The sequence below is a fragment of the Corapipo altera genome, unplaced genomic scaffold, assembly GCF_003945725.1.
Source record: "Corapipo altera isolate COAL_440 unplaced genomic scaffold, ASM394572v1 104, whole genome shotgun sequence".
Taxonomy (NCBI): domain Eukaryota; kingdom Metazoa; phylum Chordata; class Aves; order Passeriformes; family Pipridae; genus Corapipo; species Corapipo altera.
The window spans coordinates 3,963,145-3,989,728 of record NW_020884920.1 but is presented as its reverse complement, the minus strand read 5'-3'; the positions used below and the strand labels follow the sequence as shown (position 1 = coordinate 3,989,728).

General features: G+C 42.8%; 1 protein-coding gene across 9 annotated transcripts; it reads right to left on the bottom strand.

Moving 5' to 3' along the window:
* Positions 1–1,851: 1,851 nt before the first annotated feature.
* WIPI2 (WD repeat domain, phosphoinositide interacting 2) lies at positions 1,852–24,311 on the bottom strand. 9 transcript variants are annotated; one of them, XM_027656751.1, is made up of 14 exons: positions 24,092–24,176; positions 21,594–21,752; positions 19,575–19,727; positions 15,501–15,583; positions 10,455–10,706; positions 9,631–9,727; positions 8,951–9,048; positions 8,419–8,511; positions 7,550–7,620; positions 6,763–6,870; positions 5,847–6,011; positions 4,675–4,782; positions 3,403–3,533; positions 1,852–2,564 (listed from the first exon to the last, which is right to left on the bottom strand). In XM_027656751.1, the coding sequence occupies exons 4-14, from the start codon at positions 15,507–15,509 to the stop codon at positions 2,452–2,454; spliced, it is 1,245 nt and encodes a 414-aa protein (XP_027512552.1). In that variant the 5' UTR covers positions 15,510–15,583; positions 19,575–19,727; positions 21,594–21,752; positions 24,092–24,176; the 3' UTR covers positions 1,852–2,451. The 9 variants fall into 9 exon arrangements, with proteins under 9 accessions (XP_027512552.1, XP_027512554.1, XP_027512551.1 ...); XM_027656753.1 differs by lacking the exon at positions 21,594–21,752 and having other exon boundaries at positions 24,092–24,195; XM_027656750.1 differs by lacking the exons at positions 21,594–21,752; positions 24,092–24,176 and adding an exon at positions 21,564–21,583.
* Between the last annotated feature and the right edge of the window lie 2,273 nt (positions 24,312–26,584).

The following is a 26,584-nucleotide window of genomic DNA, read 5'->3' as shown; positions in this document are numbered from 1 at the left end:
AACAACAAAAAGATACTTTTACTGGCTTCCAGCTTCTACTTAGGAGTGAACCGAGCAGGGCACAGCAATTCCACAGTGTGGCTCAGGAGCAGGAACATACAGAAGACACAAACACAGTGAACATGGGATCTCAAACGCACCGGTGGAAAATAAGGTGTGAAAGGTAAGATGGGGGTAAAATTTTACCCATTTTTAGCAATGAAGTTAGTAATTACACTTAGGGGTGTATCTGACTATGTAACATGGCCTTTATTACGCTCCAGAGTTGTAAAACTTGTGTGCTTAGCAGACCTGTGTTGCTGGTGCATGTTTACTGCTAACTGTGCTTGTGGAGTCTAGGCCAAGCCTCCAAGGATGTTATCAGGAATGTTACCAGCTTTAGTCTGGAATGAGCAGACATCTGACAGCTCCTGGGTGGTTCAGTTTGCCACAGCTCACTGAGCTCACCTTTGAGATTTGTATTTTACTCTGCAGCTCAGAGCTCCACAGCAAAGCTGAGAGCACTTGCAGTAAAAAAGAAAGAAAATAAATAATTCCAGACCATGGAATTGAGTTATCAGTCAGATCTTAAAGTCGAGAGACTAAGCAAGATTTCAGCATGACTCAGGGGTTTCCTGTCAATGTGCTGGGTTCTGGAGGGGACACCACAAGCCACTCCAACCAACTTACGTGGACTGACAGCAGCCTCACTGACAGAGAGGTCTCCTGGCAGGGGCTACAGCAGCCTCACTGACAGAGAGGTCTCCTGGCAGGGGCTACCACCTTCTTCTGTACTTTAGAGGCAGGGGAAGCCCACCTGCCCACACAGGCTTTGGGGACAAAACTGCCTGCTACTGCTCAAGAGGAGACTCAGTAGTACCAAGTCCTAAAAGCACATCACTGCCTGTTGGTGGGAGGGAGCTCACTGTAGCTGGAGCACTCAGCCTCTGTCCTCCTTTCAAGATCTGCAATTTCCTTGTCTGCTTTTACTTTTACTTCTTTGTAAGCAGTCAGTAGAGGGAAAAGAAGCAACCTACATTGCTACACAAAAGGCAAGGGAGGCTCATTTGGGCAAAGGAAAGTAACACTCACCAAGTACTTTGCTAATCACTTGCTCACTAACTGTTATCCAAGACTTAAGAGAAGGCACATTACAACCCTAAAAATAGTTTGCAGCACTGCTCAGCCTTGGAAAGCTCTAGCCAGAGTCAGGGCAGTTATGGATTTATTCCCAAATTGCCAAAGAGACAACCAGTCCTTGAGTGTATCACAATAGGTACTCTGATGAGAGGGGAAAATGGGAAAAAAAAAAAAAACAGAAGGAAAAGTATTGTTATCCAGCAGAAGATAATCCAGAAGAAAATTAATATTTCAAAATCATTTATATTTACATCAGTATCCTGAAAAAAATCATGAACCTTCACTGTTAGAGCAGTGCACTAAGCCCCAGACTGGGGAGAAGCAGGAATTGAGAGCTATGCCTTCCAGCAGAAAACCTTAAGGCTGTTTATAGAGTGGGGCTGCCAAACTCTACAGGGACTTCCCTCCAGCCTGACAGAATACTTGCTTTGGATAATGTAAAAAAGTATAAAAAAAGGTTATTGCTACTCTGCCAAGAAAATAGGACAATCTACAGGAGAGAAAGAAAGTGCATTCCAATTCTTCTCTAAAAAACCCACAAGCTTATCAGTCACTACTACAGACACCCAAGCACTAAAGGTGCACAAACAAGATTCTCTAACAATTCTTCCCTCATTTTAGCTTTCTTCCTGCAGCAATTCCTTCCCTGTAAAGGCACTTTCCATATTCTATATCCTTACGCAGGGAAACACTTCCAGTTTTCCATCCCAACAAACAGAACAGTCCCACAAATACACAACATTCAGAAGGAATTTTAATTAACAAAATGGTCCAGGAAAGGGAAGGGAGAACCCAAAAAAACAGGCCATTGCATTTGAAAGGTTGCATGTCAGTCACTAGGTATGCCTGCAAGCCCATGCACAGGAACCATTTGGACCTTTGTCAGTGCAGAACTAGTCTCAGCTTCCAGAACCACTTCTCTACTCCTTCTTTATATAGGCTAAATATTATGTACATATATAAAAAAAATACAAACTTGAGTTTGTTATAAAGTGGCTTCTCTCTCTCTCTCCCCCTCCTATGCTTGCTTGGCACATGAACGCATGCAAAGCTAGTAGGCTCTGAGGGCTGCACAAACAGCAGGTTTTGGCAACAAAAAAAAAAAAAGTAGACACAGCTAAAATAGATAAGCAAGATTAAAAGCCACTGAATTGAAAACCATATATTTTTCCAATTGTATAGAATTAGAACTACAGCTACGACTTAAAACTGTAAGAGTCTGTCATCCTCTCTCCCAACTCATGTCAAAGTTCATAGCAGCATAACACGAGGTTCCTCAAGAAACATCAAGCCAGTGTTCTCTGCTTCAGGAGTGAGTTCACAGGTCCAAGTTTAGTCTGTCCGAAGGATCATGGGGGGATGCTCACTGTCTTCATCCAATCTAAGTGAGCTGGTTTCATCTTCCAGGCAAGCTCCACCCACAGCACCCAGGTCATCTGTATAGGCTGGAGAGAAAGGAACAAGGAGTTGGGGAATCAGCAGCAAACTAAGGCTTGGATCCAGAGTGAATGAGTAGAGCTGAAGTACTAGGCATTACTTGAAATAGTTTCACTGCCACCCTATGTTTGCTTTTATCATGACTCTGTTTCGTGACTGTGTTTCTCCAAGCCAAGAAAAATTCATGATCAGAATTAAGCTCCTCTGTGTGTGTGCAATAGTGATGCTTTGGGCAGGCTGATGTTTTTTAGTCTCCACAGACGCATTACAGCTGCAGGTGCAGTACAGATGCAATATGTGCTGACTGTCCTTCCTCTGCAGTGAGGCTCTAACCTGAGTGCCAGAGCCAGCAAAAGCTCCGCTGACTTGGAGAGCTGTAGCATTAAACAAGTTCTCATCCTCTCAATTTAACAGAGCAGCAAATCAGGCTAAAAGGTCACTGTTCCCATAAAGGAACAATTGCAGCATTTATCAACCTTGCTAAAAAAAAAAAAAAAAGGGAGGGGGGCTATAATTCAGATGCTTTGCACAAGGTCTGGGTGCAGAACTGTATAGAATAACCGGTTAGGGCATCTCAAGAACCATCTGGCAAGTACTAAAACTATCACTACGGTAATCAACCACAACTCGAGAAGAAATTCTACCCAGAAAGTAGCAAAGACAAGCGATCCATCTACAGAAGGCTACTGCACACCACGAGGGTTCTTCTCCTACTGCTCACCAATGCTCCACAGCGCACACGCAGTCACGCAAAGCTCCGTGCTGCCGTGGACCAGCTCACGCAGCCATCTAGAACGAAGCGACACGCAGAGGTGCTCTCTGCCCCATTCCCAGCCTTCTCCTTACCATGCCTTGTGGGTGAGGAAGGCACATATGTACCTTTAGTCACAGCGGCACTGTACGTCTGCGCTACCAGCGGCCGGTCGTGGGATGCAGACTCGAGGATTTCGTTGGCTGGCTCCATGCTGCCATCGAGCCTGCCAAGCACAGAGAGGTGTTATCTGGAGAGCTGACCCACCTGGGCACAATGCAGCTTCAGCTGCCAGCTATGGGAAAATGTCTCATCAGATGTACAGGAATAATGTATACAGAAATGCAACAGGAGGAACTTGGTCCCTCCATTCCAGAGGCCTGGCAAGAAGGCACCTGACAACACTTTGTATTTAACCCTAAAGACTCGTCATCATCCTGCTTGCCTCTGACACAGCATCAGGATCTAAATCCTAGTAGCTTATACCAGGAAAGAAAAAGATTCAGAACAAGAGTGTGTGATTAAAAAAACCCCACGTTCCAATCAGCAACAGTATAGATTGTCTTGAGCTCTGCCCACCACAGAAGTGGTTGCTTTATACACAGATATTACAAAACCCTCTAGAAAAAGTATTAGAACATTTCAGAGATTAAGAACTTGATAAAGGCTTCCCCTTACTTCAACTGTAAGTGAAACCAGAGGTCATGTCTTAAAGTGTTCAGATAAATGTATGATTTTTGGCCATTGTTACAGACTGACCAAAGCTGCAAACCTCAATTATCATAATGAGTTACTGTCTTTAATTCTATGATTGATCAAGTAATTTGATTATATTACCCTAGCTTTTCCTTATTGAAAAAACACAGTGCATTTGTCACAGTGTTCTACAGAACATGAGCTATATGCAAGGAATTTTAGTAAGGACACCAGCAGAGAAAGAATATGGATAATTTCATAAGTCAGATTCCCCACTGTGAAGTCAGAGTAACATCTCTTTCTCATGTTTGTAACCACTTCATTTATTGATGAAGAGGATGGTGTCAGTCGTTTCAAGTTCTTGTTTAAGTAACTCAACTCAAACTGCCAAGAGGAAAGAGGATCACAGAGCAAACAGCGATTGATCCCTCCCTGCACTCAGACAGTGTTAAGTTTCTGATGGTAAAGTGGAGCTTAGTGTAGTGGATACTTGAAAGGAAGGCTCAGGGGGATTCTGAAGTTACTCATTCATGTCAGAGGCCTGGTGGAAGATTAGTTTAAAGAAATGAGCTGTTCTAAGTTAAACTTAGTTCTGTTCTGGAAAAGTCTAAGAATGAACTGGATTTTGAGAAGAAATAAAATACAACGATCCTCAGCTAACATGGACTTACTTGTGCTGCTTCATTAGTGTGCACTCGCCTCCTTCTTGGGGGTCCAGGTTGTACATGTAGAGATACCCATCGGCAGCTCCCACCAGCAAACGAGGGATCTTCTGGATTCTAGACAGGTTTAGGGGAGAGATTAATAAGAACAGATAAATAACAGATTATTAAATAACAGATTATTACTAAGAACAGAAGAAAGCACACTCTCCTCCCTTCCCATGATTTAATGGTTGGACTCCATCTTAGAGGTTTCTTCCAACCTAAATTGATTCTATGGCTTTTAAGGCATTATTTTCCACACTCCTGCTCTTAGACAGGGAATGCTGCTAGCAGTTAGAGCAGGAAAGAACTGTGTATTAAAAAATTATGGCACAACCACATTTTGGGGCTAACAGAACAGCACAGTAATCAAGCAATTATATAGAACTCATTAAAACAGATTCAGAAGTTACCATCCTGTTATAAAGCTTTGTGCAACTCCAAAGACAAGTATTCTAACGGGAAGGATTTACTTATTTCAGAAACCTTGCAAAGCTTAATTATTGCTTAAAGGGTGCTTTGAGATCAGAGGAGTGAGAGCACAGACATGAAGTCAATTTAGCATAAAAACTATAAAACCCCCACAAAATAAGTTTACTGCTGCTCCGCTTATTGCTTTGGTAGCTGTGCCAAATGGGACCTGCCTTTGAGGAAGGCAGCATAAAAGATTAGATTTAGTCCTAAAAATTAACTTTAATGAATGCTATGCTGTTTTAGAGACAAGAATTATATGAACTTGTTTTCAAAGGCTTCTTTAATGGTTAGGCTGGATTGCCTAATTCTGCAATTTGCTAACAACACACAGTATCACTCCCCATAGCACTAACGGAAGCAAATGCCATAAAAGCCCATGGGTCTGTTCTCAACATTCTTCTTTCAAAATTAAAAGACATCTTTAAACAACACTTGGAAATTGGGCTATTCCCATCCAAACATTTTGCCTTTTCCTCCTCCCCTCACAGGGCTGCGAGGTGTTAGCTCTGACACGTTGCTCTTACACTAGAAGAGGCTTTGCAATGACTACGGGTGATCCACTGCTCTGCTGCAGATGGGGTTATGTTTTACAGTGTCAGCCTCTCCAGAGCCCAAACCCAGCAAGCCAGCAGGGTGGGGAGTGCAGGTTCCTTTGAAGTACTCACGTGGCAAGTGCACAGATGTTTTTGTGCCCACAGAAGGGCAGACGGACCGTAGCAAAGGCTCTACCCTGGTTGAACATCTCTGTTACTTGAGAGGGCAGGTAGCTTGTTGAGGCCATCAGCACTTTTCCAAAGTAACCTGTCCAGGTCGTAGGCTCTTCCTGAGGTCTACAAGTCAGAAGAAAAAAGTGACTGACTTTGCCTTCACCTTAGAGAGAAAAGTGCATGAACACTTTCAAACATTTTATTTTTAAAGGATATCAAGCAGCTATTTGTTTCTCTTCAGAAATAACTGACACCCTTGAGAACTATAACACAATTGATGCTACGGGGCACAATGTGTCCTACAATACCCTCAGCCTGTTATTTAAGCATGTTTGACTGTAAACTGATACTTCTGCATAGAAGACTGCATTTCATAACGTTCATTATACAAGAGCAGAATCCACTGAAAGTGCTACGCTTCAAGATTTTATTAATCTGTTTATCACTAAGCATATCATTGTTTCCAACGACTTCCACAGAAATGCAGTAAGACTGTCCTCTCGAATCATAAATAGGAACATTTTACAACTTGGTGCTTTTTAAAGCCCTATATGCAGCTGGAAGGCAATGATGAGATAGTTCTTCTCATATGGATGTCAGAGGAGGTGAAACAAATGTAACCGAAAATGTCAAAACTGCTCCATATTCCTGTCAAGGGTGGCCAAGTTCTCTTTGGCAGAAACACCTTTTCTACTCTGTGGGAGAACAGTACACAGCTCAGCTGCAGTTGCTGATTCATAAGTGACTTCTTATGCCCTTTACTTTACAGAAGTGTTCAAAAGAATCTGTCCAGACTTTGGAGAGCTCATCCTGTTGAGAATAATCAATTTTAAACCCTTTTCCTTCAGAAATCTAAGGCACATCTGAAACCTACTTTTCTTTCACAGTCTCAAGTTTGAAGATATGCACTGTCTCTGTGTTACTGGATGCAGACAGAAACATGCCATCCATGCTGAAGGCCAACGAACAGATGCTCACACACCTGGGAAAAAAAAAAAAACAACAAAGAGAAGAAAAACAATGAAGCCAAAATATTTGGTTTAATTAAGCACATTTCTCAGTCGCCACTATTTTTCAAATATGAAAAAACCCCAAAACTTCCACAGCAAGCATTGTGAATTCTCTGACTTCTTGAAGCTATTCAAGCACAAGATTAATTAATGATGTTCAACTCTGTTATGAATTGATCTCCATATCTGCTATGCATCAATCTGAACTCAGTCTCACCCCTGTATAAAGTACAGTAGAACTACAGAGTTACTACTACCACAAACCACAGTACCATTTCACCATGGCTATTAATGACCACAGCACTAGAAGGACTTAGACAGAGAGCAAGAATATTAGATGTACTGCCTCCAATTGCCACAAGAATACAATATATCCTACAAAAGGTGACCCACTTTAAACAAGTTCCCTCACCAATAAATTTTTAAAAGGCAAGAGGGAGTACAGTTCTGACAGGATTGATTTGCAGAATAGTCAAGTCCAAAGGAATGAAATTGGAAGACATTCAAGCTGAAACTGTTATAAGCACAGATGCAAGGATGAATGAAGATGAAAAGAGGCAAAAAAAATCAGGATGCCAGCTCAATTGCAGAACATACTGGAACTCAACCATAAGGAATGAGCTTCAGGTAATTAGCCCAGTTGAACTTTACCTCTTCACTCCCCTTCGGAATTCAAAGAGTTTCTGTCCCTCTGGAATGGAAAACACTCTTATTACTGTCCCCTGTAAAGAAAAAATAAATAAATCATTTTTCATTTCAAGTTGATTCATTGTGTATTAGCTCTGGTGAGCAGAGTACAACTGGAAGCAGCAAACCACTTTGCTGTTAACTTATTGCTGTGATGCACCCCAGATACTGCATGAAATATTTATGGAGCTTGTTTGTAGGATGTGTTTGAAGAGTACTGAAACAAGAGGTGGGAGCTACTAATGTAGAGAACAAGCTGTGCATCAAAACCAGCCCTTCTTATCATATTTGATCATGAAAATGACCACACTAGACAAGTACCAGAATGCAGTCACTTGGATGCCTCTATGCCTTTATCAGATGCAATCAACTACACCTTTATAGTCTAAGCTTATTACTCAAAGAGCAGAGGCTTCAGACTCTCTAATTTATACATATTACATGAACGATTTGTCATCACATGTCAAAGACTAGCAAGGCACTTCTCTCTATTCTGACTTTAACTGCCTTGTTTTCATTAGGGAGACAGCATCAAAACAAGACAGCTAATTTCTAATAAGTCTCCTGCATTAAAGGCAGAAAGACTTCGAGGATTGCCCTAATTACAGCCAGATTAAAATGTTTAATTTAAATAACCTTATTATCCAATATTTCACAGCACGGAAATTGTGTCAAATATCATTAACAGTCCTTAACTTAGATTTTTCCATTGTAACTAACCCTTCTTTTTTGGCACTTGCACATGGAACTGTGCACATTTAAACTTTCTTAAAATACTTAGTGACAGATTTGATTTTTATCACTGTTGGGAAGTCAATCAAAAGCCCTCTTACCTTTTCTGAGGCAGTGGCAAGTTTAGTACCACTTGCATCAAATGCCAAAGCAGCCAAGGGACTATCATGAGCTGGGATCATATTAGCAGCTCTCTGCAGTGAATCAATAAAATAGAACCTTAGCACAGTACACGTTAAAAAGCTACACATGTGCAGTTTAAGACTGCATATTTAAGCACATTCAAGGCAAATATGGGTCTTAGTTTATAGACAACAGCTCCAATATTTGTTTCAGTAACTGCTAAGTACATAAAACTATCACTGAAGCACGTGTATAGAGAGTATAAGCAGCAGGAAGACAATTCAAATAGAAATTACTTTATTTTATTCCACCCATTTGCCCAATTCTACTCATTAAATCTAATACTAGCACCTGTATTTTCTTTGCTGACATTCTGAGAAGCCTGGCTGTAAGAGAGACTGCACCCTGATGCACAGAAACCTGAGTATCCAGTAATTCCCCTCTGAGCAAATTAAGTAATTTCCAAAACCTGAATCTTTAGAAATGGAAACAGCATTCAAAGATCCTTACCAGATTGATGGTGTCAAAGACTTGTACTTCTCCAATAGTTGCACTTCCTGGGTAGGCCAGGTAGCAATTATCATTGTTTATTGATAAAGCACACAACCCTAAAAGGGATGAAGAAAACAGAATTAGAAAGAGGCAAATTCCAAGATTTAAGCAGCAAAACTTTGTGATTCTGCATTTGAGTGTCACAAAGATAACTCAAATTATCAACAGAAACAGAACAAGGACCAGTAATGTCAGAGTCAATCTGCAACATATTCAACTATTTAGCATAAGTTAAAATTTAATATAAAATAGAAAGGGAAGAATACCAATAGAGCTAAAATAACTGATTAAACAGTAGAATTTCCCATGTCTGCCATGATTCCTAAAGCATTAACCTGACAAGGGCTTTAACTACACCAAGTGCTGTCAAAATCCAGTTTTTATCCCTGCTATTTCTTTTTAACATTTCAACACATCCACTCCAGGAGACCAAAATGCTGGGAAGATGCAGTTTAAGGCAGAGTCTGCTACTTTTTCTCAAAAACCTCTCCTGGATCAAACGTGTAGGCTTTAAGACAACACTCATGTGTTTAATTGTTACTTTTGTTTGAAAGTGGAATTAACAACAATACAGTTCCCTGTGGGGAACATCATACACTGACAGCACTTTTAATTTATGCTGGATTCTACCAACATACCTGCAGGATTGGGAGGTGTCTCCCTGATTGTATGTAATACCTTCATGTCTCGTATGTTGTGTATATAAAGAGACTCTTCCAGACATACTATCAGCCTCTAGAGAAGGGAAAAAGGACAAAATGCTGACATCATCTGGGTGACTAACAAGATGTTACTTAACACTACCTCAGAAATCGAATTAGCCACTTGTGATTTTAAACAGGAATCCCATCCTCCCACACTCAGTTTTTGGGGGCAAGGCCAGACATTAAGAAAATTATTTTGCTTCAGATGCCATACTCTCTACTTTGAATGAGCTGGCTGAAGACAGAGAAGCCTGTATTTGCTGCAGAGCCTACTGATGGTTTAGTAATACAGCAAACTACACTTCCAGGTACTTTACTTAACAATTTCATCAGTTCAGTGACACATTTAAAATTTTATTTTTTTGAAAACAATTTAGCAAACACTATTCAAAAACATAAGAAGTTAGTAGATAACAATATTCAGGCCTGAACAGAAATTGTCAGTCTCATATTAAAGATCACAGGATGATCCACACTGGGAGAGACCTTAGGAGGTCTCTAGTCCAACCTCCCACTCAAAGAATGCCCAGCTTACTCAGGACATTTCCCTGAGTAAATACATAAACAAAGAACCAAAAATACTTAATTAAATACAAGTACTGAGATGCCACATAGAAGCAAGAGTTGGAAAAGGATAAGTACATTTCAAATGGCAATTGTGTCACCAAAGGAAGAGACATCAATCAGCAGAGGAAGTGCCAGAATAAGATCCACAACCTCTTTCCCACGTTTTCAGCCAGGCAAAAATTACTACTCACCTGTCTGTTGAGTTTGACAGCCAAGATGGTGTTGGAGTAACTGTAGTTGCAAATCTCTGTCCCCTTCTTAAAGTGACAAACTTTCAGCTTGCGTGGAGCTTTAAGGCTGACTATGGCCACCAGGCTACTGGAGAAGAGCCTCTCCACAATGCACACATCTTCTGTGTCAGCTGAGGAATCACAGGAACGAGGGAAAAACACAGAGGGAGATTTCAGGGAGGAAGAATGATGCACATCAACAGGAAATACTGTCTAAGAAAATCATAGAATCATAGATTCAGTCTGTGTAAAGATACGGTCTAACAGCACAAACATTCTGCCACAACAGCTCAGAGTCAAGGTGGGACACAGGGCAGGTTTTTAAAGCAGAAAATGTACACAGTGAGTGCTGATTTACAAAGATTTCTTCCCCCCAGCCCAAGGTGTCACACAAGCTTACAGTTCAGAACAGAGCATCTACTCCCCCATGCCCAGAATCCAACAGAAGAAAATCCCAAAGATACAAAAAACGGCAAACTGTCAAATGATAGAATTTTACAATCTTCTTTTATCTCTGTAGAAATCTAGGAAAGTAATTTTTGGGCCTTTTTTTTTTTTGTGGTGTGTTTTTTGTTTTGTTTTTAAACCTATACTATGCATGAAGGGTTTTCAACAACCAAAAACTGTGGCATTTCCACACACCTCTCCACGAAGAAGGAAAGGTTATTGTACTCAAAGAAGCTGTAAACTAATTCACTACAACACTGCAGCAGCCACCAATTAGTATTTTCACACATACCACCTTTTACCTGACAGTCCCCAAAAGCAGTTTGTGCAGGAATCACTGAAGCCCAGCATTTATGCAGAGCCATAAAACAGTGTCGGATTTGCCAAGAGTTCTACTGTGGAAGCACTGGAGGCAAAGGAGGAATACAAGCTCCTATTCCAAATGTGGGGAAGACAGCAGGAGGGAGCAGAGTCCAGGATCTCTGGCAATGAAGCACTTTCAGGGCATTTGTTTACAGCACAGCACTGGAGTGACCTGGCAGGAGTCCAGGTCCCACCACACCAGTTACTTTGGCATCTGTGCTTCCCTCTCCCATTCCCCGAAGCTCCAATCCAAAAGCTCCAGGTACACAGTGGACACAGTTTTGGCAGCAGGGAAAAGCTGGAGAGAGTTTTACCACGCTCTGCAGCTCTTTCAGAGCCACCAGCTACACCTGCCCTTTCATCACAGAATCGAATCAAGACAAGTGATGAGTCTTTGGCCTTGATCCATCAAAACAAATTTTTCAGGAGTCAGTCTCTGGATTAGCTCAATGGTTAACACATTCCAAACCATAAAACTGCCAGTAAACAAAAACCAAAAGTAAGAAAAACAAATGAAAGAGTTTGTTTCCGAAGGCTTCTGTTTTGCCCAAGAGATACATTAAATAATTAACTTGCACTGTTCTCATAACCAGTGACAGGAATTCCATGAAAAAAGTTCTGTTAAGCATTCTCAGCATACGATGCTGCCATCACTGTGTGGTATGTCTGCTTTCAAAGTGCTTTTTCTGGGCAGTTATTTCAAGAAAAAGAACACAAAATATTTAATGTTCTACATTCTTTTGAGAGAAACAGCCTCCTTATGGAAAAGGAGCAGGTTTATACTACGTATTTTCAGTACTCTATGCAACATAATTGACTTTTATCTACATCTTGTATTTAATATGGTACTTTTCCAGAGAAGACAAAACAGCTCACAGAGGCTTTGAAAATTCAATTTTCTCATGCAATAGGGATAATGCATTTTAGTAATGACTTTGTTTTCAAGGAATTGTTCTCCATTTTCTTGATACCACACAAAACACATGAAAAGAAACACAAAAATCTGCTTCAATAAATGCATGCAGAGACTTTGAAATGCGGAGGTCTGTACTCCTTGAATCAGACTAGTTACATAAAAGGCTCTCAAATATTTTAGGGGATGGGTTATATCAGCTTTCCATCTGAGCCTGGAGCCCTTCAAAATGATGCCATCCTTTTACAAGAGTCAGATCACCAGCACACAGAGACCCCAAAACCACAGCCTGACTGCTCCCTGCTCCCAGACAAGCACAGCTTCTTTCCCCATTCAGGGACAACTGTGTTCAGACACAGCTTCCAGGATTTGTCACTCTCCCAGCCATGAGAACTGGTATTTTAGAAGAGGAACAGCATCAGAGATTTAGCTGGAAAATGTGCTGTCCTGTGCTGCACTGATGGGAAGAGTGGGCAGCAGGGAAGGCACACAGGGAAGAGCACTATCAAGAACTAAGCAGTCAGGCAGAAGAAAAAATTTTCAACGAGCAAAATGCTTCAAAGGTATTGATAATCCTTCAGTCTCACCATAAAAGACTATAATACAGACAGTTACTTTTAGAGAAAGGCTTTGTGATGGGCTTTTAATTACATTCACTTTAAAAATACAGGATGCACCTCTGGTCCTTTGTCTTCCTCTAACAGGAAGAAGAGATAAAATCTCTTCACAGCTGCCAAGTAATTTATGCTTCCCAACAGCACCGTACAGTGAGTACCAGGCTATACTGCCCATCCTATGTTCAGCTGACCTGAATTAATCATATGTTTAGCAGCACTAAAGCCCTATAGCAATGCTGTTACTCACAGGTTTGGTTTTTTTCTATTAGTATTATCTCCTTTACACTACACAACTAAGCATTGCCAGAAACTCAGATTCAAAACACTGCAAGAACAAAAAGAACTGCAAAACAAATTAAGTACCAGCAGTGAGGGGAGAACAAGCAAATACATAACAAGATTAGTTTCATAAACACAAGCATGTAGCATCGCAGACAAGAGCTGGTTAGAGCCAGCTAGATTATGATCAGCTGTGCCTTTATTCCATTTTTAATCCAAGAACATGAAGCATGTTAGAAGGATTCATTAAGCCTTAAATCACCCTTCAATCTAATGCTTGTTTTTACAGGGGGATCAACTGAGCAGGGAGGCAGGAGATCTGTACAGTCACAGGAGAAGTCAGTGATGGGAGCAGCCAAATCTTCCATATTTTCAGTGGTTCTCTCAAACACGAGACAGCTGGGGCATATTCTGTAGTTTAGTTTAAACACCTACACAAGAGCTGGCAGATCAATCTTTCAGAGAGGGGGGGAGTCCTTAACAGTGCTCACTCAAAACAACTCAAAGTCTTTAGAGCCACTTAAACTAAACTGGGAAGCAGGAGGCACGTGTCTGGGAGGCCTCAAGATACCTTTCCTTTCGGAAAGGAGGTACCCAGTACACAGGAAGCCCTCCACCCCCATATCAAGTTTTAACAGGCATGGGTTGCAAATCCAAGTCTGAAAATTATTTAACTCATATAAAAAATTAAGATCTCCAAATATTTAGATGTGCTTTGAGCAAAGGTTGGCTGGCTTACAGAGGCCAAAACATTACATTTTCTGTATCACATTTCCTGTGATAGACAAGGAATAATGGGTTCAAATTGAAAGAGGGGAAATTTAGCTTAGATATAAGGAAGAAATCCTTCCCTGTGAGGGTGGTAAGGCCCTGGCACAGGTTGCCCAGAGAAGCTGTGGCTGCCCCATTCCTGGAAGTATTCAAGGTCAGACTGGACGGGGCTTGGAGTAACCTGGGATAGTGGAAGGTGTCCATGGCAGGGGATGGGACTGGATGACTTTTAATGTCCCTTCCAACCCAAACCATTCCATGATTCTACTAAATGTTACCTTACACTCTGTGCTCTCTTTTTATGGACTTAACACTCAGAAAACTTACAATATAAAAGAGGTTAAATCAACACAGGCATCTCAGAACAGTCCGAGGACTGGAATCAGCAGGTCTAAATTCCAATTCCAGCTGCTTTATCAATTTATTGCAAGATTTTGAACAAGGCACTTTACCCAATCTGTACTTTTTCTTTCAAGGACTACCTAGAAGATGCAGTCCTGCAAAGTGCAGTTGACCTCTCAGTGTATTTATTCAGTGTCTTGTGTAACAGGAGTCATCCTCACTGAGTCTCCTGGGGTGGTATCAGGCCAGATACTGTAAGTGCCTGACATACTACAGAGGTCAGGTACCTAAACTCAACAGCAGAAAATGGAATTCAAGCCACTCATTAACCAGTAAAACCAGACCATGACTCAAATAGGAAGATGTAGCTGCAGCACAACTTAACCTGACCACAGGTGCCTAATTTGAACCTCACAATTACTTCTCTCCATTGACTGTGTACAGAACCAGGCTGTCACTGCAGTAATAGGTGACCTGAGTCACACACCATTTCCAAACTTCAGATGCCACAGGGTCAGGTCACTTTGGGAATGGAGTCTGAGGACAACTCTGTCATGAGATCTCACTATAAATGCTGACATCATAGTTATTGGTAGCACCTGCTCACATGGAGTTTACAAGAAAGCGAGGATATTCACACATAGCATTCATAGTTTACTTATTAGCACCCCAAAAAAGGGAAGTCTGTGACCTGCTGGCAGAACAGAGGATACCACTTCTCTCCCAGGCCTCCACCCATGTCATCTCATATCCTACTCAATTGTGACCAGTACTGAGAAGTTTCAGGAAACTGAATTATTCACCCTTCTGTATGAGCAAACCTGCAGCTATCATGTTAAAAAGTACTTTTCTAACAGCAAACATTAGGATAAAAAAAAATAAAATATATAATTAAGGTTTTCTTATTTGACAAAGGTATATTAGTGCTTGCCTGCCCCAACAGCCAGGATAAAGACCCCAAAGACACACTCTCTCACAGGAGTAAATTATTATTTTTATGCCCAGCTGCTACACAACCTGGACATAAGATTAGAAAAGCAGAGTTCTCACAGCCACTACCAAATTTCACCACGTCCCAGCTACATTTAAATACAGAACACCAATATACAGTTCTACCCTGCCCAGCAATCGTTTTGTATTTGTGTGATAGTTACACTTAAGGTTCCTCTTACATCAATTCTAAACAATCTGTGGAAAAATGAAACATGTCTTACTCTTCCCACATTAAGCCAACTGAGGGCATTAAAAAAAAGAAGAAAAAAAGGAGATACTCACTGCATTCATAGATCTGCTCTAATTTGTCCACAGAAGAAAGAGAGAAGAATTTGTAGCCTGATTTACTGCCAACTGCAAGGGATCTGCAAAAGAAACAAGCCAGTCAGGAACACAAACTACATCAGCTGTGATTACCCTTGGACAGATTCTCACCCTGTTCTAACCTCCAGCTGGGTTAGCTCAGTAAGAAAAATGATAAAAAGCTTTTCCAAAGAAGCCACGACAGACACAGACAGCTTCCTCAACTCTGAAAAGGCCAAACGGCTTCAGAATTACAGAAATTCAGAACTACAGAATTCAGGTGTGGAATTCTGCTGCACATTTAATGAAATGAGAGGTCACAGCCCCATGTGAGCCAACTGCCCAATTCTCACCACTGGTTTCTCCACACAGCCTAAAAGCCTTCGTGTGGAGGAAAGATGATGACTTGAATAATGTAATGCAAACCAATTACATCATTGCCTCATCATTAGAGGTGACCTCCAAGACCTTTCAAACTGGGCTGTCTGGGGATTTTTTGTTCTTTACAGTGTAACTGTCCCTGACCATCCCAAAAGAGTTTTTATATTAAAAAAAAAAAAAGTAATTAAAGACTGCCAGCTCTAATTTTCTCTGGCTTTATGTGATGATGTTCTAGCACCTCCATTGTTCGGTCTCAGTCTTACAAATACTCACACCGAATCTTTGATCAGAGGCGCCCTCTTAAAAATTCTAGTCACTGATGTTAAACAGATTTTAACAATAGCAGAACACTAAAAAACTGCCTACAAACCCTTCTTTCCTCCATTACTCAATTTTCACACTTAGCTCACAGAGCAGTTAATTGCTTTTCCAGTTAGAGTCAAAAGACAGGTCTTAAATTTTAAGCCAGAAAAACCTTTAGCTTCTCTTGCAGGTCTTTACACACCAAGGCAGCAGACAATGGCTCATTCTTGTTTCCCCTCCCCATGTGGAGGACGATTTTATGCCACAGATTAAGAAAATTAACAGCCAATACAGCTGTACAGAAGTGCATTAGTATGCTTATAGTTCATATATTTCTTGCTGCCAGGACACGAGGAGAAAAAAACTAATTAAATTGCGATAAAACACATTTCAATATGCCAAACTGTGGCAAGTCATTCAATACAAGGCTCAGAGCCAACCCTGCCAGTCAGCCTGCCAATAACGCCCTTCTGGACTCAGCAAGATGATTCTCAACAATTCAGATGCACCAACAATTAATTCTGCCTTTGGAATACAATGCAGATTCCTAGATTTCATGTTCTTCCTGTATTTTCCACTCGTGGCTCCAAAGTGAGCCCTTTTTAAACTTTAACATACCCAGAAGATTAGAAATTGTTCCTCCAGTGGCTTACCCTCTGAAATTAAGATCTCAAGCTATAAAATCGAATTCTGTACGATGGTATGACCTTCTCTTCTAGAAGAAAAATACAACTGGCACAATCTGGTTAAGAAATTATATTTGAGAAGGTTTAAGCTTTCAAATTAAAATATGCACCATGCAGACAGGCAGAAGTCCCCAGATTCAATAACCAAGATATTAAAAAAGCGTATTAGGCTTAGAGATAGAGAGCAACCATAAAACAAAATTTTGTTGCTGCTCCTCTAAGTCACCTCAGAAATACTGAATTTAATCTCACTTCAGATGAAGTCAGTATGTTCAGCAGACTCTATCTGATTAGAGGCCAGAAACAGTGAATTGGTTTTGCTCAACTGCTTTTGTACAACTCAATGAAAAACCCACATTCTGTGAAAAAAAAGTGAAACTCTTAATTTGGTAAAACAAAGCAATGAATCAGCTTCTCTTAGATCATTTATGGCTTCCCTCAGAAGAAAGTTTAACAAAGAATGACATTAAAACTGTCACTTCGCAAAGGTAAACAAGCACTCCACTGAGTTAAAAATAAATGGAGTCACAAGACTCCTTGCAATATAAACGATCCACAAAAGACACAGGATGATTTCTTCCCAGAGAATTCCACACAGCAGCTATTTGTGAGTGTATTACCAGGCAGAACTGTATTCCTGTATTGTACTTACAGCTTTAAATATAGAATATTGCTGAATCACTGTTTTGCTGACAGTATCACTGAAATCAGTGAGGAAGCCCATTTTTCTAGTCCTACAACTACCTATACCACATTTAAATGAGCCACAATGGCAAAAATGAGTTGTATACATGATAAAAATCATCATCAGTAGAAGCCAAAATGAAGAAGCACAGGACAGACCTTTCCATCCACGGCAACTGCTTTTTGTTACTTCTATCAGGATCAAGGTGATGAAGCCACAAATCATTTGTTTACACAGAGCAGTTCAAGACAGCGTAATTAAACCCATTTCAGAATCCAAGCATAACTGCAAAATAACCCCTTTTTCTTCTAGAACAGCATTCCTGCTTTTGAAGGGTTTGTTTCGTTGGGGTGGTTTTTTTAATGTACTCTCAAATTACTTCTTATGAAACTACTGGAAAAAGGCTTTTTCTGTGTAATAAGAACCCACTAGGCTGAGTTATACCAGCATAATCATAATGGTTTAAATCCCCCATCTTCCCCCACACTGATATTACACTTAAGCCCTTAAGACACCCAATAACCATCTAAATGGCCAAATCCACAAAACAAGCATCCAGCCAGAATTACCTCACCTCCCAAAAAATGTGCAACCATATGGGGAAGAAATATGATCAATAAGCCATTCAGCTCTTGCTCAGACAGACAGTGGCCAGCAAGAAGCTGCTGTAGTTATCAGAAGCTCCTTTTACAATGTGGGTGTTATGCTTTATTATCACCGATTTTCAAAAGCTGATGAGCCTGAAATTGAAAATAAATATTTCCCAAAATCGCCTTTTTTTCTTCTAATATTATGCTGCACATGTGGGGTTTTTTAGCTCTATTATGTGTAGCCTCTATTACACACCTTAGACTGCAGACTTTGAGCTATTTCATCATTAAGGTTGTCTCTTCAGTACAAAATTATCAATACAGCCATGATTTATGGAACTGTGTTTACCCACTTTTTCCAGAGATAATACTGCAGTCTGATCCAAGACTACATAAATCTTGATAGTATTTTCAAGAGTGACTGTCATAAATAATTAAAAATAGCCTCACAAGAGAACAGCACTGTGAGATATTTCACACACTCATTTGAAGATGCTGACATCCACTCTAAGTGCACTCACCTAAAGTGGGATATCAGCTGCTTCCATCTCTCTGACTCTTTAGAAGCAAGTTGTTTCAGATGGATTAGAACGCTACAGGTTTTCTTTTGCTTCTTTAATAAACATGCAGAAGGAAGAAAACCAGTTTTTCCCTTTCCATATCGCAGAGGACCTTAACTATTAATCAGAAATATTCTCCATTAATCAGGAAGATCCTACTAAGGGCAGCTCTCTCAAAGATTAAAATCAATTGCAGCTGCAGCATAAACATGACTCCAAAAGTCATTACTGCTTTAAATAACTGTTTAATTAAACCTACTTACATTATGATACAGTCTCATTATACTAATGTTCCACCTCATTCCAAAACCAATGTAAATTTCCACAGACAAAACATTTCGTGAACAAAGGCTTATGATGAAGAAGGGGAATGTAATAAAAGAAAAATCAATGAAATGGCATAAGAATTGCTAAGGAATTACTAAGGAAATGTACTTTGCTTTGTTCCACCCCTCCCAAATGCCTGCTGAAACCAAAGCTGTAGCGTCTTATGGATGTGTCTTAATATTAAATTAAGACAATATTATTTTGGACAAAAGTGAGATACAGAAATTCACACATTCAATGTTTTTGTCAGCAACCTGACAATCCACAGATTTTCCCATTATTTTTATATTAAAAGAAAGCCCACAAACTTAAAATCTGCTACAGCAAAAGCAGACCATGCCTGCTCATCCCTGAACACGCAGCGTTAGGCTGGGACAACAGAAAGTCCACAATCCAAGTAAATATCTCTGCTCTTGGGCCAAATCCCCATCCAAATGGTCAGGAGCTGAGGAACAGCTCCTCTGGCCAGCCCCCCCTGAGCTGCTGTGCCCACTGCAACCACAGCAAGGAACACAACATACGGTTGTCTCTCTCAGCTATCCTGCCTGAGCGTGGGAGCTACGTGACCGCTCTCGCCTTCCTTTTTTTTTTTGGGGTGTGTGTTTAGCTTTAAAGCCTCCTTGGAATACAGAGCTCTCCTGTCCTCAAGGATCACGGGTGAAGGACACCTGAACCTAGGAGAGACAAAGGCAGAGGAGTGAATTCTCAGCACCTAACCCTTATTCCTCCCACCACAAGCAGTTTACTACAGAGATCCAAACACCACAGGGCAAGGGAATTTGAATACAGCTTCTGGTGCACGAAGCGTGCTGGACATATTTTGAGCTATAAGCATTTGCCCAAAATGTAGAATGAAATTCATTTATTTGGGAAATAAAGAGCAGAATTAATATTTGGACTGATACCTGTCACTTGCAACTCCACACACAAATAAAGGCAGGGCCTAAGAAGTCCTTGGAAATTAAGGCACACGCCAGTGTTTTCCTTAGAAGTCCAAACAAGGTTTCCTTTCGCCTTTCATCAGGACTCTGTTTTCAAAACTGCAGTGACTACTTTGTTTCCAAATGCTGTCACACAATTACTTATTTTAAAAAAAGGTGACTAAAACTTCTCTACAGTCCGTCCACTTGCATTATTTCACAAGCAGGTTTTTTGGGGTTGTTGCTGGTTGGTGTTTTTTGGGGGGAGTGGGTGTGTGTGTTTGTAAACTGAATCTGTAAACTGAACCACTGTACTTCCAAAGGTACTTCTCTGGCAATATCTGTGTAACAATTTAAAGACTGAAAGTTCTACCTCTTATATAGATACCTGCAAGGCGAGATCTTGAAGTTATCCTTAGTTTAAAAAGTTACAAACTTCTAACCATTAGCATTTCCTTTATGAGTTTTAAAGCTTCTGTGAGTTTGTGAGGTGTTTAATTTTTCATAAATGTATCTGTGCTCAGTTTTAGTAGTTCTCCCAGGAGTAATACAAAGAGCACTCAGGTTTTTCTTCCCAAGTATCCATTGTTAAAGATTTCCAACTGCTAAAACCTACCCAGCACAGAGATCACCCACAAGCTTCCACTGCATGGTTTGGCTGGGACACCCAAATTCTGATGGGTTACTCCACTTTGATCTGGAAGCTGGAGCTTGTGCCTCTCAATCAGGGAATGCCAGTCATGCTGAGTTGTGCAATGATTGATTCACTGGGGAAAAGGGCCAGGTCCAAAACAAGCACATCAACATCTTCTGAAAATACCCCTCTCTGTGTTTTTACTTAATGAAAACATTATATCAAAGAGAAGCCACAAACCAACCGCTTCTGCTGCATTATAGGTGGAGTGTTTTCAGGCAGAGTTCCAGTCCCAGCCAATAATTCAAAACTGTCATGTAAATAAAGCTTAGGGCGATGTGGCATAAACAGGCAAGACAACACTTGCAATAACGTAGATACTGTTCCAGGAGACAATGTCACTACTTACAGCATCTGTGAACGAGCATTTCAAAAAAGTTAAGCCTGGGAAAAACAAGCAACTAAGAGCAGGGTAGAGGAGATCTGCTTCAGTCACCAGGGACTGCAACGACTGGAAAAAAGCAACAGCAGCTTTCATGGTGGCAACATTCTTCTGACCACCAGCAACCCCATTTCCCAAGATTAAGAGTCACCATGAAGCTCATCTTCCTACAGGAGAGAGTAACCAATCACCAACTCTTCACAAAACCAAGGAAAAGTTGGCTTGATCCTTATTTTTACCAGCACCATCTTTTCCTAACACCAGGCCACTGGCTCTGCTGGGTAGGTAAGCAAGACACATTTAAGCCTGAGTGGAACTGGCACCTTGTTAAGGTGAAGGTAAAAGCTTTAAATGCAATAACAACATGCCCATGTCATTTATTTTCCAGTTCTGTCTGTCAGCAATTTTTCTAATTACTGAAGCACCTTTAAGCATGATGTAGCTCTACTGACTGTGCAGACATAAACAAAGCTTGTCTTTCATATACTGCCTGAAAGAATATGCATTTGTTTACCTTGCCTGTCTGGAGAAGGGCTCCAGTTACCTGTAAAAGTTGAAATAGGTGAGCTTTCTGAGGCCTGGCATGGCAAAGTGTAAGTCACTCCTAAGAAGTTCTTTTCAGCTCTTCTCACCTGGTGAACTGTCATCTCCTAGATATACAGAACAGGATACTACAAACCCAGAGAGCTGGCTTCTTGTTTCTCTATTCAAACATGAAACCAGGAGAGATCGTGAGCAGGAAAAAAGAAGAAAAAAAAAATCAAATAAACTTCAGTTTAAAGAATGCACCCAACCACTAAATTTTACTCAGTTTAGGAACTTGAATGCAACTTGGTTATTTGGGCCACTTACCACATCAGACAAGTGTTTCCCTGAGAGGCTGCTCACAAAGACATCTGCAAAACTTCTTTTATACTTACTACTTTTCTTGGAGAGATTTCTTTGAGACACTATTAGTAAGAGATTATTCCACATCATCAACCACTTCATCTGTCTCAAAGTAAGTGGCCTTTTAAATTATTCCCAGAATTTTGAGACAAAAAAAATTAACAGGAGCCTTTTCATACTTCTGTAGTTTCTGTAACAAATATCTGAAATGTATAAGTATTAAAAAATGACACAAAAGATCCAGTAGCCCAAGACTTGGAATTGCAGAGATCTATGGGCCAGGTCTGGGTCACACAAAAGATGCAGCACCAAAATTCTCATCAGGTAACCTCAAGGTGATTTATATATAAATAATATTTTTTAAAAAAAGTAATTTATTCGCACAATGGACATTAGAATGCTGAATAAAAAAAAAAAATCAGCTATAGCATAGAAATTTAAGAAGATGAAATGGGAAAAGTAGTCCAGTAGCACATACAGTTGAGGAAAGAAATCATTAGCCAGTTGTCCCTTTTTTCTCCCCATAAACTCAAAGTTAAAAAGGAATCAGCTTTACTCTTCCTTGAAGAAAGATGTAACGGTGTACCAGCCAAAAAAAACTTAGGTAAGTTTGTTGCATCTGTTTCTTTTTACTTCTGTGTTGGTTTGTTCTCAAGTCAAGCCTGCAGCTCTCGTCCAAAGTAAATGGGTTTTTTGGTCACAACTCAGCAATCTTTAAGTAGAAGGTGGCAAATGATGACTTGTTTCTTTTTTCCAGTAATAGGTAAAAAATGACTGGTATCTGAGCAAAACCTGGGCAGGTTTTATATGCACAAGGACATATGTATGGTGCTCAGTGAAAAAATGTGAAAAGTGGTTGCAAAAGTCTTTGGCTCGAATCAATACACGGATAATGATTTACTTACAAACACACAGAAGGCTACAGCTTCCCCCCTCCATCATTTACCATAACTTATTTACTGCTAAAGCCTCTCGTCTCAAGTCTACCCAGCTCCACTGGCTCAACTCCTCACCCCCAACAAAACCTACAAAACCTACAATTCCTGCTGTGATGTGACCCTCCTAAATCCTGGCAGTCACCAGAAATAACCTTCTCACCTTCACAATTCCCACATGCTACAGGACATGCTGGGGACAGTCACAGATCTCCCTCGTGAGGACGAGGCATTTTTGCTTATGAAGAGAACGAGTTGTTAAAAGAAAAAACCCTCCACCACACACGTGGGTCACGCTCTGTGATGCCAACCTGAGATCATTTCCTCTTACTCACTTCCTAAATCAAAACTCCTCCTTTCTCGTGTCCAAGTTCTTTGGGTTATTACCCCCCAGTTTCATCTCTCAAGTATTTCAGACAGTCAAATCCTTCTTCAAATGATCTTTAGTGCTCCAATCCCAACTAATAGGGGGTTCTTAAATTAAAGATACTGCTTTTTAATACCCCACATAAAAACTAATACACACTAATTAATCTAAACATGCTGCAAACGATTAAGTAATTTGCAAGACGTGCAGCTCGAACCATCTGAAGCCTAAATAAATCTCAAGGACCAGAGGAAGGCCTCTTTTTTCAAAATCAAAACCAAAAGCAGCATAAAGCTCATAAAAACACCTTCAAGCCTCAGGCACGCTGCTTCAACACAGCAGGTGAAAATAACGCAGCTGGATAAAAAGAAGAGGATGATGAAGTCTTTACACCTCCTGGACGACCTGTCCAGATGTTAGGAGGGCCTGGCACGAAGCCACATCACCAAGGAGCAGCAGGAGCCCTCCTTCCCACACTTTTCCAACGGGACAGCGGGCGATGCCTCCCAAGTAGGAGCAGGAGCAGCTCCCCATGGGCAGCGAACGGGGGCAGGGAGGAGGCAACAACACGCTGCAGCCACCCCAGTGCCCGCTGCTGCTGCTGCTGCGGGGAGCGGCCCGTCCCCGCACCCCTCGGGGCACAGGGGGGCCGCTCCCACCGCCCTCCCCGTGGGGGACCCCGGCCCCGCTGCGGGCCCGGACCCCCGGGAAGGGGCGGCCCCGGCGGCACAGAGGAAGGGGCGGCCCCGGGGAGACCCCACCACGCCCCCCCCCCGCCGGGGGCCAGGCCTCCCCAGGGCCCCCCTCACACTCCCCCTCCCCAGCCCGAGCCCCCCTCACGCCGCCCCTTACGTGTTGTCCTGGTTGAAGTTGGCGAACAGCAGATGGCCGCTGCCGGCGTCGCCGCTCTGCCCGGCCAAGTTCATGGCGGGACGGCCCTCGCCGCCCCCGTCCGGCGGGGGGGGAAAGGACGAGGAGAGCCCTCCGGGAAGGCTGCGCCGCTCACCCGCGGCCGCCCCGGCCCCGCCGCATCCCCGCCGGGCCCTTGTTTACGCGGCGGGCGGCGGAGCGGGCCCCGCGCCTGCGCCCTCCCGGCCGCCGTACGCCCGCCGCGCCTGCGCGCGCCCGGCGGCGCCGTGGTCCGCGTTGCGAAGCTAAGCAGGGCCCGCCGCGGTCCGAGCCTGGATGGGTGACCCGGAGCCCACCCGGGGGGGCCCCGGCTCGGGCGCGTCCCCGCCGTCCCCGAGTCGCCCGCGACTACCACCGCCCTGTCGCGGTGGCCACAGGGGTCACACCCCCCTCGGTCCCCGCCCGCCGGTGCCGCTGCAGTTCCGCTTCGCGCCACGGGATGTCCCCGGGGCTCAGCGGATGAGCGTGCGGGGACTCCGGGCTTTGGGGAAAAAAAAAGTTGGGCAGGTCCAGCGTGGAGAAGAGAACGGTGGGAGACCTTATAGCACTCTGCAGTGTCTGAGAAGGCCACAGGGAAGCTGGAGAGGGGAACTGTAGTCATAGAACAAGCAGTAATGGGTTCAAACTGAACGGGGAAATATAGGTTAGATATACAGAAGGAATTCTTCACTACGATGGTGGTGAGGCACTGGAACAGGTTGCCCAGGGAGGTCGTGGATGCCCCATCCCTGAGTGTTCAAAGCCGGATAAGGCAGGAGATGTCCATGGCAGGGGGCTGGGATTTGACAATCTCTAAGGTCCATTCCAACCCCTTAACATAATTCTGTGACTCTGCTCCTGGCACAGCCTCTTCCAGGGAGCTCTCTGTGGGCAGTTGCCTTGTTGTGGCCTCACTGGAGATATTCCAGAACCGTCTGGATGCAATCCTGTGCAATGTGCTCTGGGATGACCCTGCTTGAGCAGGGAGGTTGGACCAGATGACCCACAGAGTTGCAGGCTGCCAGACCCAAGGAGCAGCTTGTCAGGAGAGAACACAAATTGCAGTAAAAAGAGAAAAAGAACTGAACTACGGATGTCTGGAAATGGGATCAAAACCAAGAGATTGGTATGGAAAAGAGTGAATCTTGGGAAATGAGCCACTCAATGTTGGCTTGTACCTCTGGAGCCAGTTTGTCTCGGAGGGTTCATGAGTGATGCACATGGAGCAGTGGGGAGTGATAGGGCCTCCTTTCTCACCAGCCCCCCGAGGTATCAGAGACTCCCTGGGGTCCCCCACATTTAACCACCATCCAGCTGCTGGCCAGGAGACTCCTCCAAATGACTTAAACCCGAGTGGCTGTGCCCCAGCACCCTACTGCCCTGTGTCCACCCTGCCATGGCCACCCAGAGCCGGTGCTGCCCCCCACACTGTCCCCCACATTCATCTCTGCCTCTGCTACACCTGCTGCCAACCCATCCACGTGTCCCATAACTCTTTCTACCCATCCAAAGTTTATTTTCTCCTGGAGAGGCTGTTCCTGCTAATTGCAGATTTTAATCTCAAGTTGTCTCTTTTCTTACCTGTTGTCTCCAGCATTTTAATGTGCAGGAAAACGTCCTTTCCTGGGGAGGTGGGATTACAGTGTGCTCTGCCAGGAGAGCCCAACCCCCATCATCACACCCAAAGGTGTGGATATTCACACCTTTCACAGCTGGGATCCTGCTGGAACCAGCCGGGAGGGGGGGACAATGCACAGAGGTGTCTCCACTCCAGCTGTGGGAATCCTGCATAGAATCATAGAATGTCCTGAGTCAGAAGGGACCCACAAGGATCACTGAGTCTGACTCCTGGCCCTGCACAGGACAATGCCAAGGATCACACCCATGTCCCTGAGAGTGTTGTCCAAACACTTCTTAAGGTCTATCAGGCTTGGGGCCATGATCACTTCCCTGGAGAGCCTGTTCAAGTGCCTTACTACCCTCTGGGAGAAGAACTTTTTCCTAATATCCAACCTAAACCTTCCCTGACATAGCTTCATGCCATTCCCTTGAGTCCCATCACTGGCCACCAGAGAGAAGGGATTGCCAGGAAGGAAGGAAGCATCCCTGGGCTTCCTCACAGAGGAAAACTCTGTGAGACCCCCCTGTTTTGGTGGCATTAAAAAACCCCCGCTGCATTCAGGTACCCCTGAAATGTCTTCTTAATATCATTGCAATTACTCAGATCTTTGCAAGAAAGTGGGGAGAGCACCAGGGATGGGAAGAAAAACAAGGTGGGCTCATGGGCAGAGTACACAAGGAGAGCTGCCATGCAGGGAGGGGACACATCGTGGTGGGGTATGGGTGGTGTGAGCATGGATTTCTGCACACCCCACCTGGGAGCAGCCCCCAGCTGCCTGTGATTCTCTGTCTGCTGAGTTTGGAAGCAGTGCTGGGGCTGAAGCCATTCCCCAGCAC

Bases quoted from the DNA above. Each gene is read 5' to 3' on its own strand.
- WIPI2 (XM_027656746.1), bottom strand. From the start codon at position 24,165: ATGAACTTGGCCGGGCAGAGCGGCGACGCCGGCAGCGGCCATCTGCTG. The intron at 7,621-8,418 runs GTAAGAGGGCTT...TTTTCTTTACAG, and splicing joins TTGCCACTGCCTCAGAAAAG to GGGACAGTAATAAGAGTGTT. The intron at 4,783-5,846 runs GTGAGTACTTCA...AAACCTGTCTAG, and splicing joins AACATCTGTGCACTTGCCAC to AATCCAGAAGATCCCTCGTT.